Source organism: Aegilops tauschii, chromosome 7 (genome assembly GCF_002575655.3).
Source record: "Aegilops tauschii subsp. strangulata cultivar AL8/78 chromosome 7, Aet v6.0, whole genome shotgun sequence".
Lineage (NCBI taxonomy): Eukaryota > Viridiplantae > Streptophyta > Magnoliopsida > Poales > Poaceae > Aegilops > Aegilops tauschii.
The window spans coordinates 648,267,664-648,279,807 of record NC_053041.3 but is presented as its reverse complement, the minus strand read 5'-3'; the positions used below and the strand labels follow the sequence as shown (position 1 = coordinate 648,279,807).

The window sequence follows — 12,144 nt, the reverse complement described above, 5'->3', positions numbered from 1 at the left end:
CTTTTGTCAATTTTCTTTAAACCTTTCAAATTTGTCTACTTTTTTTAATTCGATGAAATTGAAATGGCTCCAATTCATGAACTTTTTCTTTTCTATTTGGTTAAATTTATGAATTATTTAAAAAACATTGTACATAATTCATTTTTTAATTCTTCATGCCTTTCAAATTGATCAGAATGTGAATATTTTAGGATTTTTGAAGTTGTTTTGGAAACGAGTGCACTTTTTTAAACTCGGAATAATTTTTGACAACATGATTATTTTTCTAAAAAAAATTAACATTGATTTATAAATATGAAAAAGAAATGTGGACAAAATTTGGAAATTCTGAACTTTTTCTGAATTTTTAGAACAATGATTAGTAAATTTGGAAAAAAATCAAAATATGAACTTTTTTTGTACATGAAATATTTCGTAATTTATGAACATGAAATATTTCGAAATTCCAAATAAAATTTTGAAATATACCAAAAATACAAGCAATAAACTGAAAGGAAAAGTCATAGAAAACAAAAAAAGGAAATAAAAAGAAACAAAAATGAAATAGGGGAGAAGATAAAAAGAAAAAAAGAAAAAGAAAAAAATGTGGTTCAGGAATCTATTTTTTGTTTGTTCTTCACTTTTTGTTAATTCATTTTTCTCCTTATTGAATTTCATTATTCTTTTCGAAACCTATTCAAAAATTTGAAATATTGTTTGGAATACCAAAAAGAGTGTGGATTTGATGTCACATGGGATAGCTGCCCTCGGGTATCTACCGTATGTTGCTCCTAGAGATATGTGCAGCATGCGAATAGTCCTTTCCTGGGATGGGATGGTGCCGTCAGATAAAAAAAACAAGGCCAGGGAAACGCTGGCATATTGTTTTTGATGAACACATCAATGAGTAGACATTGATAGATATATTTCTTGTTAGTTGTCACAGTGTTTTGACCATATATGTTTGCTTGTACTGAGCATTGAACAAAAGTTCTTAGTAGCTGAATAATACTAAAAAGAAGCATTGGTGAGACAACCGTGCTTGTGCACGCTGATCACATATGGACAATTTAGCTTTTCTAGACATGTGCATTACGTTTAGGTTTCATCTTGTCTGCTTTTTGGTCGTATGCTTCATCGCGTAAAATGGGATCCTTTAGTACTGCCATTGAAATGTAGTTTTAGACACAACCTACAGTATATACATTAACGAAAATATAGTTTTAGACACAACCTACAGTATATACATTAACTAATCAATGAGTTATTGTGTTAAAAAAATCGCTGTAACATATTGTCATCTTAGATGACGTGGGATCTTAACACAAGGATACACATCGACCGATGTACGTACGAGTCACAGGACCAGTCGCCGATGGGGGCCTGAGCTTCACGTGAGCCACCGGCCAGTGTTTAATTAATGATTTGGACTTTGCATGCGTGGCCACTAGTGTCAGGCGAGTGGGTACCATGCATAGTGTGCATCATCAATCCTTTTTGTTTACTTCTGGCTGCAAATGCTGCAACCACTACATCACCACGTACAGGTGTACTGTACATCGATTTGTGGCCCATTTCGCCTCACGTTCCCTTCGTCACGCAGTTGGTGTGCACCACTGATAAGGATTTAAGAGCAACTTCAAAGGGCCGACCCATTTCGTCCGCCTGCGTCCGTTTGGGTCGGTACGAACAAAAATGGCGGTCCAACGCGCCGATCCAAACCTAAATCACGTCCACGTCGCGTCCGCGCCGACGCATTTGCGGCCCAAATTTGCGCCCCAAATGCGTCGGCGCGGACGCTGAACAGACGCTTCGCGCGGCTTCTCGCTATCTGCCGCGTCCCCACATGGCGACCGTCCAACTACCCGCTGCCCACGTGGTCAGCTTATTTTATGACGACGGGCCCACGCGGCAGCGACGGCGCTCGTCCTTTTTTAAGCCGACCGTGTGGCGGGGCCGTCCTCATCCAAACTCGCCGTCCACATCTGTCATCCTTTGCTCCCTCGTCGCCGGCAAACCCTAGCCACCACAACCACAGCGAGATGGGCCTCTTGTCCGGCGCCAGCGGCAGCAAGGCCAAGGGAAAGTCCCCCGCCACCCCTTTCCCCTCAGAGTTCCTCCCACCTCCGCCGGCGCCGGTGCCTCGCCGGCAGAGGCAGCACGTGAACGTGCCAGTGCACCAGGCGGAGTGGCACTGGCAGCACCGCCAGCCTCTGCCATATCCGGACGTGACGCTGCCGCACGACTGGCATCTGGATCCAAATAGGATCCCAGTGCCGGCGGCGCCGCGGACGGCTCGTGCTCACGCGGAGGAGGTGCGGCGCCAGCGGTCGCTGCTGACTCCGGAGCAGCGCCGCGACCCCGCCTACGCAACCGACTCGCCCAACTGGGCGAGGTGGTTCGCCTTCGAGCACGAGGAGGCGAGGCGACGGGGCGTGCGCGAGGTCGGCCGGAGGTCGCCGCCACCGGCGCTCGTCGTCCGCGAGGAGGACCAGGCGGCGGAGGACGCCTACCAGGCGGCCCTTGCGGCCGTCTACCGGGAGAGCGAGGAGGACGAGCGGCGCAGAGCGGAGGCGGCGGAGGCAGAAGAGGAGGCTCGGTACGAGGCGGCAATGGCGGGGAAGAAAAAAAGAGGAGAAGAAGAAAGGAATAGAGGAGAAGAAGAGAAAATAGAATTCTATTTTCTCTTCTTCTCCTCTATTCCTTTCTTCTTCTCCTCTTCTTTTTCCTCTTTTTTCTTCTTCTTATTTTCCTTTTTCCTCTCCTTCTTTTTCTTCTTCTTCATTATCTTCCTAGCTAGTTATATAATACTTTTCTAAAAATGTAACTTTTGCATATATAAAACTTTTTCTTCTTCTTCCTTCTTCCTTCTCTTCCTTCTTTTCCTAAATATATAAAACTTTTCTAAAAATGAAACTAACCTAAAATGTACTAAATCAGAGAACATATATAGATAAAACTAACCTAAAATGTACCCAAATGTACTAAAAATCTAACTTTTATATGCACAGAGAACATACATACATATATACATTTTTATAAAAATGCAAAAAACAAATCATCATATATATGAACAAAAAATCTAAAAAAAGGACATATAATCAGAGGAGAGGACAGGGGGGCAGCGCCGGCCTGACCAAGGAGAGGTGCGGCGTGGTCGGGGCAGGGGCAGAGGCACGACGCTGACGTCGGTGTAGAGGGCAGCGACGGCGGCGTGGTCGGGGCAGGGGCGATGGCGTCGACGGGGCAGAGGGCGGCGACGGCGTCGACGGGGCGGGTCGGGGGCGCGGCAGAGGCACGGCGAGGGCGCACGGCGTGGTCGGGGGGCAGGGGCGACGGCGGCGTAGTCGGGGCAGGGGCGATGGCGTCGACGGGGCAGAGGGCGGCGACGGCGTCGACGGGGCGGGTCGGGGGCGCGGCAGAGGCACGGCGAGGGCGCGTGGCGTGGTCGGGGGGCAGGGCGACGGCGGCGTGGTCGGGGGCGCGGCAGAGGCACGTCGAGCTCGGGCAGCCTGGCGGCGTCGTCGGAGGGATCGAAGAACTGACGAAATTTTCACAAGTGCTGGCTTATATAGCAAACCCATTGGTACCGGTTGGTGGCACAAATCGGTACCAATGCCACCCTTTAGTCCCGGTTGGTGTCACCAACCGGGACCAAAGGCCTCTTTTCAGCAACCCAAAGGGCGGGAAGCGGCGGCCTTTGGTCCCGGTTGGTGGCACCAACCGGGACTAAAGGGGGGCATTGGTACCGGTTAGTGCCACGAACCGGTACCAATGCACCCTTTTAGTATCGGTTGGTGCCACCAACCGGGACCAAAGACCTTGTGCTGCTGCGCCCGCGTCGAAAGTTTAGTCCCACGTCGCTAGTTGAGAGGGGCGCGCAGTGATTTATAAGCCCCACTGCCGCTCCCCTCTCGAGCTCCTCTCCATTGCAGGCTTACGGGCCTAACTGTCACTGCTATGCCTGATGGGCCTTCTTCGAGCCTGAATCCTGGCCCATCGATGGGTTTCTAGTCGTATTCAGGCCGTGGTGGCCCAGTAGGTGGCATATTTTTTATTTTTTGCCTGTTTTTTGTTTTGTTTTTTTGCTTTATTTGTTTTGTTTTGTTTCTACTTACAACAAAAAACTTATTTATTTTATTTTATTTTGTTTCTAATTACTTATTTATTTTACTTTATGATAATTCTTTTTGCTATTAAAGTTTCTAACAAAAAAAGTTATTTATGAAAATTCTTTTTGCTTTCAATGATTTTGAACAGAAAATACTTTGATAATTTTAGTTGCATCAATTTTATATAATTTTAGTTTCAATAATACTAGAGGTTGCTTATAATGTTTCGAACAGAAAATAATTTGATACTTTTAGTTTCATAAATTTTATTTATGTTATTAAAGTTTATTTTATTTTGTTTCTACTTATATATTTTATTAAAGTTTGTATTATTTTGTTTTTAATTACTTATTTATTTTATTTGTTATTTTTCATGCACCATTTTTCATGCATTTACTGATTATTTTGAGCTATAAGACCCTAAAATTGAAAAGCATTTCAAATGAACTCTGAAAAGGTTGAAAGTTGGCATGGTATCATCATTTCATCCACATAGCATGTGCAAGAAAGTTGAGAGGGTTACGGCAAAAACTGGATGCACTTCGTGTACAAAACGGACAATCTCTTTCGAAGTATCGGGATTTCATACGGAAACTCGTCTGTTACAAAGGGATTTCATTTTTTAAAACTTATTTGAAATCCTGGCTTTTTGTGTGTTCAAAATGCACCATTCAAAGCCACATCATCAATTTTCAACCTTTTCTGACTTCATTTGTTATTTTTCATGCATTTATTGATTATTTTGAGCTATAAGACCCTGAAATTGAAAAGCATTTCAAATGAACTCTGAAAAGGTTGAAAGTTGGCATGGTATCATCATTTCATCCACATAGCATGTGTGCAAGAAAGTTGAGAGGGTTACGGCAAAAACTAGATGCACTTCCTGTACAAAACGGACAATGGTATCATACTCGTCTGTTACAAAGTTGGCATGGTATCATCATAATAGTTGCGGGAGAAAGTCTTCACTTTTTCTTCGCTTGTGTCATTTGCTTATTGCGCCGTAACCATGGATAATCTTCATCGTTTATCAGGATGCTTGGGTCAGCCTTGACTTTGAAGGGAGCAATTTCATGGAACTTTTCATAATCTTCAAACATGTCTGTCTTGCCCTCCACTCCCACGATGTCCCTTTTTCCTGAAAGAACTATGTGGTGCTTTGGCTCATCATATGATGTATTCGCTTCCTTATCTTTTCTTTTTCTCGGTTTGGTAGACATGTCCTTCACATAGATAACCTATGCCACATCATTGGCTAGGACGAACGGTTCATCAGTGTACCCAAGCTTTTTCAGATCCACTGTTGTCATTCCGTACTGTGGGTCTACCTGTACCCCGCCTCCTGACAGATTAACCCATTTGCACTTAAACAAAGGGACCTTAAAATCATGTCCGTAGTCAAGTTCCCATATGTCCACTATGTAACCATAATATGTGTCCTTTCCCCTCTCGGTTGCTGCATCAAAGCGGACACCGCTGTTTTGGTTGGTGCTCTTTTGATCTTGGGCGATCGTGTAAAATGTATTCCCATTTATCTCGTATCCTTTGTAAGTCAATACAGTCAAAGATGGTCCCCTGGACAACGAGTACAGCTCATCACAAACAGTGTTGTCACCTCTGAGACGTGTTTCCAACCAACTGCTGAAAGTCCTGATGTGTTCACATGTAATCAAGTCGTCGCACTACTCCGGGTGTTTGGAGCGCAGACTGTTCTTCTGTTCATCGACATACTGGGTCACCAAGGTAGAGTTCTGTAGAATTGTGTAGTGTGCTTGAGACCAAGAATGCCCGACCCTGCATATTTTTGATTCTGCTCCTAGCGTGCCTTTTCCAGTCAGTCTCCCCTCATACCGCGATTTAGGGAGACCTATCTTCTTAAGGCCAGGAATGAAGTCAACACAAAACCCAATGACATCCTCTGTTTGATGGCTCATGGAGAAGCTTCCTTCTGGCCTAGCGCGGTTACGGACATATTTCTTTAGGACTCCCATGAACCTCTCAAAGGGGAACATATTGTGTACAAATACGGGCCCAGAATGACAATCTCGTCGACTAGATGAACTAGGACGTGCGTCATGATATTGAAGAAGGATGGTGGGAACACCCGCTCGAAACTGAGAAGACATTGCGCCACATCACTCCTTAGCCTTGGTATGATTTTTGGATCGATCACCTTCTGAGAGATTGCATTGAGGAATGCACATAGTTTCACAATGGCTAATCGGACGTTTTCCGGTAGAAGCCCCCTCAATGCAACCGGAAGCAGTTGCGGCAAAATCACGTGGCAGTCATGAGACTTTAGGTTCTGAAACTTTTTCTCTGGCATATTTATTATTCCCTTTATATTCGACGAGAAGCCAGTCGGGACCTTCATACCGAGCAGGCATTCAAAGAAGATTTCTTTCTCTTCTTTCGTAAGAGCGTAGCTGGCAGGACCTTCATACTGCTTCGAAGGCATGCCGTCTTTTTCGTGCAAACGTTGCAGGTCCTCCCGTGCCTCAGCGTCATTCGGAACAGCTAGTTCGCCGGGACCCTTTCCAAAGATTACGTGTAAATCATTGACCATAGCAAGTACGTGATCACCGGTACGCATGGCGGGCTTCTTCCGGTAATCTGCCTCGCCTTTGAAATGCTTGCCTTTCTTTCGACATTGATGGTTGGTCGGAAGAAATCGACGATGGCCCAGGTACACATTCTTCCTGCATTTGTCCAGGTATATACTTTCAGTGTCATCTAAACAGTGCGTGTATGCGTGGTATCCCTTGTTTGTCTGTCCTGAAAGGTTACTGAGAGCGGGCCAATCGTTGATGGTTACAAACAGCCACGCGTGCAGGTTAAATTCCTCCTGTTTGTGCTCATCCCACGTGCGTACACCGTTTCCATTCCACAGCTGTAAAAGTTCTTCAACTAATGGCCTTAGGTACACATCAATGTCGTTGCTAGGTTGCTTAGGGCCTTGGATGAGAACTGGCATCATAATGAACTTCCGCTTCATGCACATCCAAGGAGGAAGGTTATACATACATAGAGTCACGGGCCAGGTGCTGTGATTGCTGCTCTGCTCCCCGAAAGGATTAATGCCATCTGCGCTTAAACCAAACCATACGTTCCTTGGGTCACCTGCAAACTCAGCCCAGTACTTTCTCTTGATTTTTCTCCACTACGACCCGTCAGCGGGTGCTCTCAACTTCCCGACTTTCTTACGGTCCTCACTGTGCCATCGCATCAACTTGGCATGCTCTTCGTTTCTGAACAGCCGTTTCAACCGTGGTATTATAGGAGCATACCACATCACCTTCGCAGGAACCCTCTTCCTGGGGGGCTCGCCGTCAACATCACTAGGGTCATCTCGTCTGATCTTATACCGCAATGCACCGCATACCGGGCATGCGTTCAGATCCTTGTACGCACCGCGGTAGAGGATGCAGTCATTAGGGCATGCATGTATCTTCTACACCTCCAATCCTAGAGGGCATACGACCTTCTTTGCTGCGTATGTACTGTCGGGCAATTCGTTATCCTTTGAAAGCTTCTTCTTCAATATTTTCAATAGCTTCTCAAATCCTTTGTCAGGCACAGCATTTTCTGCCTTCCACTGCAACAATTCCAGTACGGTACCGAGCTTTGTGTTGCCATCTTCGCAATTGGGGTACAACTCTTTTTTTGTGATCCTTTAACATGCGATCGAACTTCAGCTTCTCCTTTTGACTTTCGCATTGCGTCCTTGCATCGACAATGACCCGACGGAGATCATCATCATCGGGCCTGGTTCCTCTTGATCTTCAGCAGCTTCCCCCGTTGCAGCATCATTGGGCACATCGTCTGGTTCCTCTTGATCTTCAGCAGCTTCCCCCGTTGCAGCATCACCGTATTCAGGGGGCACATAGTTGTCATCGTCCTCTTCTTCTTCGTCTTCTTCCATCATAACCCCTATTTCTCCGTGCCTCGTCCAAACATTATAGTGTGGCATGAAACCCTTGTAAAGCAGGTGGGTGTGAAGGATTTTCCGGTCAGAGTAAGACTTCGTATTCCCACATTTAGGGCATGGACAACACATAAAACCATTCTGCTTGTTTGCCTCAGCCACTTCGAGAAAATCATGCACGCCCTTAATGTACTCGGAGGTGTGTCTGTCACCGTACATCCATTGTCGGTTCATCTGCATGCGTTATATATAATTAAGTGTGTCAAAAACCATTACAGAACATCATGAATAGATAATTAAGTGACCAAATTAATAGAAGTTCATCATCACATTAAAACCAAAGTACATACATAGTTCTCATCTAACAACATATAGCTCTTCAAAGCATCTAATTAATTAAACCATACATCTAAAGTAAGAATTTTTTCTTTCAGAAAGAAGATAAGAACAAGAGGCTCACCACGGTGGTGTCGGCGACGAGATCGGCGCGGGCGATCGACGGCGGTGAAGACGGGATTGGGACGTGACAGGCCGCTAAACCTAGACAAATCTCGAGGAAAATGAAGCTTTGAGGTTGAGCTTCGAGAGGAGAAAGCTTAACTAATGTGGCTCGGGCATTTCATCGAACACCTCATGTGCATAGGAGGTGAGCTAGAGCACCACAAAGCCCTCCCCTCGCCGGCCAGAAAAAAACATAGCACTGGAGTGCTCTGCTCGCGGGCGAGGGGTATATATAGGCACCTCATTGGTCCCGGTTCGTGGCATGAACCGGGACTAAAGGGCAGCCTATGGTCCCGGTTCAAGCCACCAACCGGGACCAACGATGATGGGCCAGGAGCGAAGCCCATTAGTTCCGGTTCGTCCCACCAACCGGGACCAAAGGGGCCAGACGAATCGGGATCAATGCCCCCACGAGACCCGGCAGGCCCCTGGCCTCACGAACCGGAACCAGTGCCCTCATGGGTCCCGGTTCTGGACTGAACCGGGACTAATGGGCTGACCCGGCCTGAACCGAAGCCCTCTTTTCTACTGGTGGGCGTCTGCGTGCGGCCTAGTCGGGTACTCGCAGTTCAAAGAGCTGCTCAGGCGAGGGCTCATCCCTCTCGAAGATGGGAGCTGCTTGACCAACGGATACTTGGACACGCCGCTGGACTGGGTGCCGGGGATGCAGCAGCACATGCGGCTGAGGGACATGCCAACCTTCTGCCGCACCACGGACGCCGAGGACACCCCGGTGAACGAGATCATCGGGCAGATGAAGAGCGCCGTCGGCTCCAAGGCCATCATCCTCAACACCTTCTACGAGCTCGAGAAGGACGTGGTGGACGCGCTCGCCGCCATCTTCCCGCCGCCCGTATACACCGTCGGGCCACTGGCCCAGGTCATCGCCTCCTCCGCCGCCGCCGCGGACGACGGCCTAGACGCCATGGACATCAGCATCTGGTCCATGGCATGGTGCCTGGCATGGCTTGACGGCAAGCCGGACAAGTCGGTGGTCTACGTCAACTTTGGCAGCGTCGCCGTCATGACGGCCGAGCAGACGCGGGAGTTCGCGCTGGGCCTGGCGACGTGCGGCTTCCCGTTCCTTTGGGTGAAGCGACCCGACATCGTGGACGGCGACGGCGTGGCGGCGCTCCCGGAGGCGTTCCGCGACGAGCTGGAGCGCGGCGGGGGCCTCGTCGTGCCGTGGTGCCCGCAGCCGGCGGTGCTGAAGCACGCGGCGGCGGGCCTGTTCGTGACGCACTGTGGGTGGAACTCGCTTCTGGAGGCGGTGGTGGCCGGCCTGCCGGTTCTCGCCTGGCCGGTGTTCGCCGAGCAAACGACCAAGTGCAGGCAGGTGCTTGAGTGCTGGCGGAACGGCATGGCTCTTCCCGAGGAGGTGGAGAGCGGCGCGGTGTCGGGGCTGGTGAAGGAGATGATGGCCGGGGAGCTGGGGAAGGAGAAACGGGCCAGAGCGGCGGAGTGGAGAGCTGCGGCCGAGGCGGCCGCCATGGAAGGCGGCTCGTCGTTGCGCAGCGTGGACCGACTGGTCAACGACGTGCTGCTGCACGGGAAGAAGTGAGACTGCATGCCGAGACGTCTTCACTTATTTTATTTTTGTTTTGAACTTGGCATTCCTCCCTTATGTTATTATATACTGTAGATATTAGCATAGCAATGAATAAAACGCACCAGTGTGTAGTACTTCCGGACGACAATGGAGGTTTCCTGGCCGGAGCCTGTCATTTTTTCCCCAAATGTTGTTGATCCTGAAGCTGCGGAGATCACGGCGTGCAAACGAGCACTGTTAGTTGCTGCCGAAATCAATGTTCAGAAGGTGCACGTTGAGCTGGACAGCCAGTCCCTTGTGCAAGCAATCAACCAGGCAGAGGAAATCAGGATCTCTTTTTTTTTTTGCGGGTGAATCAGGATCTCTCTTGGTGCAAACAGCCAGTCCCTTGGAAGGTGAGATGTCGCTTGCAACGTGGGCAAGGGGAAGGTGAGATATCCTACGCACGCATACATGCCCAACGCATGATCCACGCGATGAGATATCCTATCCTTGAGTGGTGCGTGCCTGCGTGGTGTGTGTCCTCCGTTGGTTGCTGACTCTTTTTTTCTTTTGGTTTTTGCGGGGTGTTTTTTTTTAAACATAGCACAGACGCAGACACTCATACATACGCACGTATGCATATCCTACCCCTATGAGCAGTACTGTTTAGTAGAACATGAGCATCTTCGAGAGACTTATCCGGCATATCTTCTTGAGACTGACAAAGTCTCCAAACACGCCTTCGTATTCGACTTGAACCCTTTTTTCCGGGTGAAACGAGTATATATTAATTAATGAAAGTGGTTAGACTCGTCCTCACAAATCTTACAAAACTCGTTTGGTCCAGCGCCAAACTAGATAGCAGTACGTTGGGCTGAGCGTCCCATTTGAGCCATAAAATGTGTAGCCTCATTGCATTGTTTCCCAGCATGCACAAAACTGTGTCGTCGAGCCCCATGTAGAAGGTTTGGCAACTCCACCACCAAGCCCGCCACGGGTGACCGATTTCTGACAGCAACATTCAACTGATCCACTGCCTTCTTGCAGTCCATCTCAATGATCGGTTCCTTCTCTGTATGTGCAATCGCCAGGTCCAACACCTTCAAGGCATGCCGCTAGCTCAGCCTCAAGTGGCGAGGAACAGTACTCAAGGAATTGACACGAGGAGAAAATGATTGCTCCAGTGTCATCTCGAAGCACCATCCTTGCTCCTCCCATCGACTCTCCATGAACAAAGGAACCGTCGACGTTAAGTTTTGCGCACCCAGCCGATGGCATCATCCACCGCATATCATATGCTTCTTTGTAGCTTTGCCCTGTAGTCAACTTGAACCCTGGAAGGCTTGAGATAAATTCAAAAAAATCTACGACTTAAACCCTGATGGACCGGGGATACCATTGTCCTCCTAACCATCTAACTATAGGTTATTTCACTTTTGCGGTGTAAATTAGGTAGCCACTATATTGCTATATGTAAGATGGCACAAGATCTAACAATGGTGGCGGAAAGTTAGGACAGAGGACAGAGTGGCTTTGGGATCACCGCAGAATCTATGGGTTGCCGAGGTCTGCCTTTGCCGAGCGTGCCGAAAACCACACTAGGGAAAAACTGACACTCAACACACTTTGGTGTGTTACACCTTGCAATTGGCAAACAAAAACATATGGGAATTTTTTTGCCAAAAATTGCATTCCCAAAAGAAAAAAAGACTCAAATACCTATTGAACGTCAAATTTTTAGGCATGGCAAATTATGTTCATTGATAATGGCAAGTTTAGTTGGAGAGCATGACAAAACCGCCTCAGTTTGTTTTTTGTCAGAAAATTGCCATGCTTCAAACAAATTCTGCCCTCATCGCGCCAAGCCATGAAAAACAACAGATTTACCATGGCTAAAAATCTGACATCATTTTTATAGTGTTTCCCCAAAGAAACTATTTTAGCAAAATTTGGGTGTTGAAACCAGAAACTCCTTGCACGCCAAAAATGGACAAACGGCAACCTTCAAGCGCGGGCAAGGGTGGGTGAGATATCGCGTGCGTGGTGTGTCCCCTCGGGAAAATATCCAGTGCTACGGTGCCTCCCATGATACCATG

General features: G+C 47.8%; 1 protein-coding gene across 1 annotated transcript; it reads left to right on the top strand.

The window, feature by feature from the left end:
- The first annotated feature begins 2,021 nt into the window (after positions 1 to 2,021).
- LOC109760279 (UDP-glucose:p-hydroxymandelonitrile O-glucosyltransferase) lies at positions 2,022 to 11,774 on the top strand. Its single transcript, XM_020319107.3, has 2 exons — positions 2,022 to 2,578; positions 9,034 to 11,774. Exons 1-2 carry the CDS (start codon positions 2,022 to 2,024, stop codon positions 10,076 to 10,078), a joined length of 1,602 nt encoding a protein of 533 aa, XP_020174696.1. The 3' UTR covers positions 10,079 to 11,774.
- The last annotated feature ends 370 nt before the right edge of the window (positions 11,775 to 12,144 follow it).

Coding starts and splice junctions, on each gene's coding strand:
- LOC109760279 (XM_020319107.3), top strand. CDS start 2,022: ATGGGCCTCTTGTCCGGCGCCAGCGGCAGCAAGGCCAAGGGAAAGTCC. Junction 2,579..9,033: donor GAGGCAGAAGAGGAGGCTCG/GTACGAGGCGGC, acceptor CCTGAACCGAAG/CCCTCTTTTCTACTGGTGGG.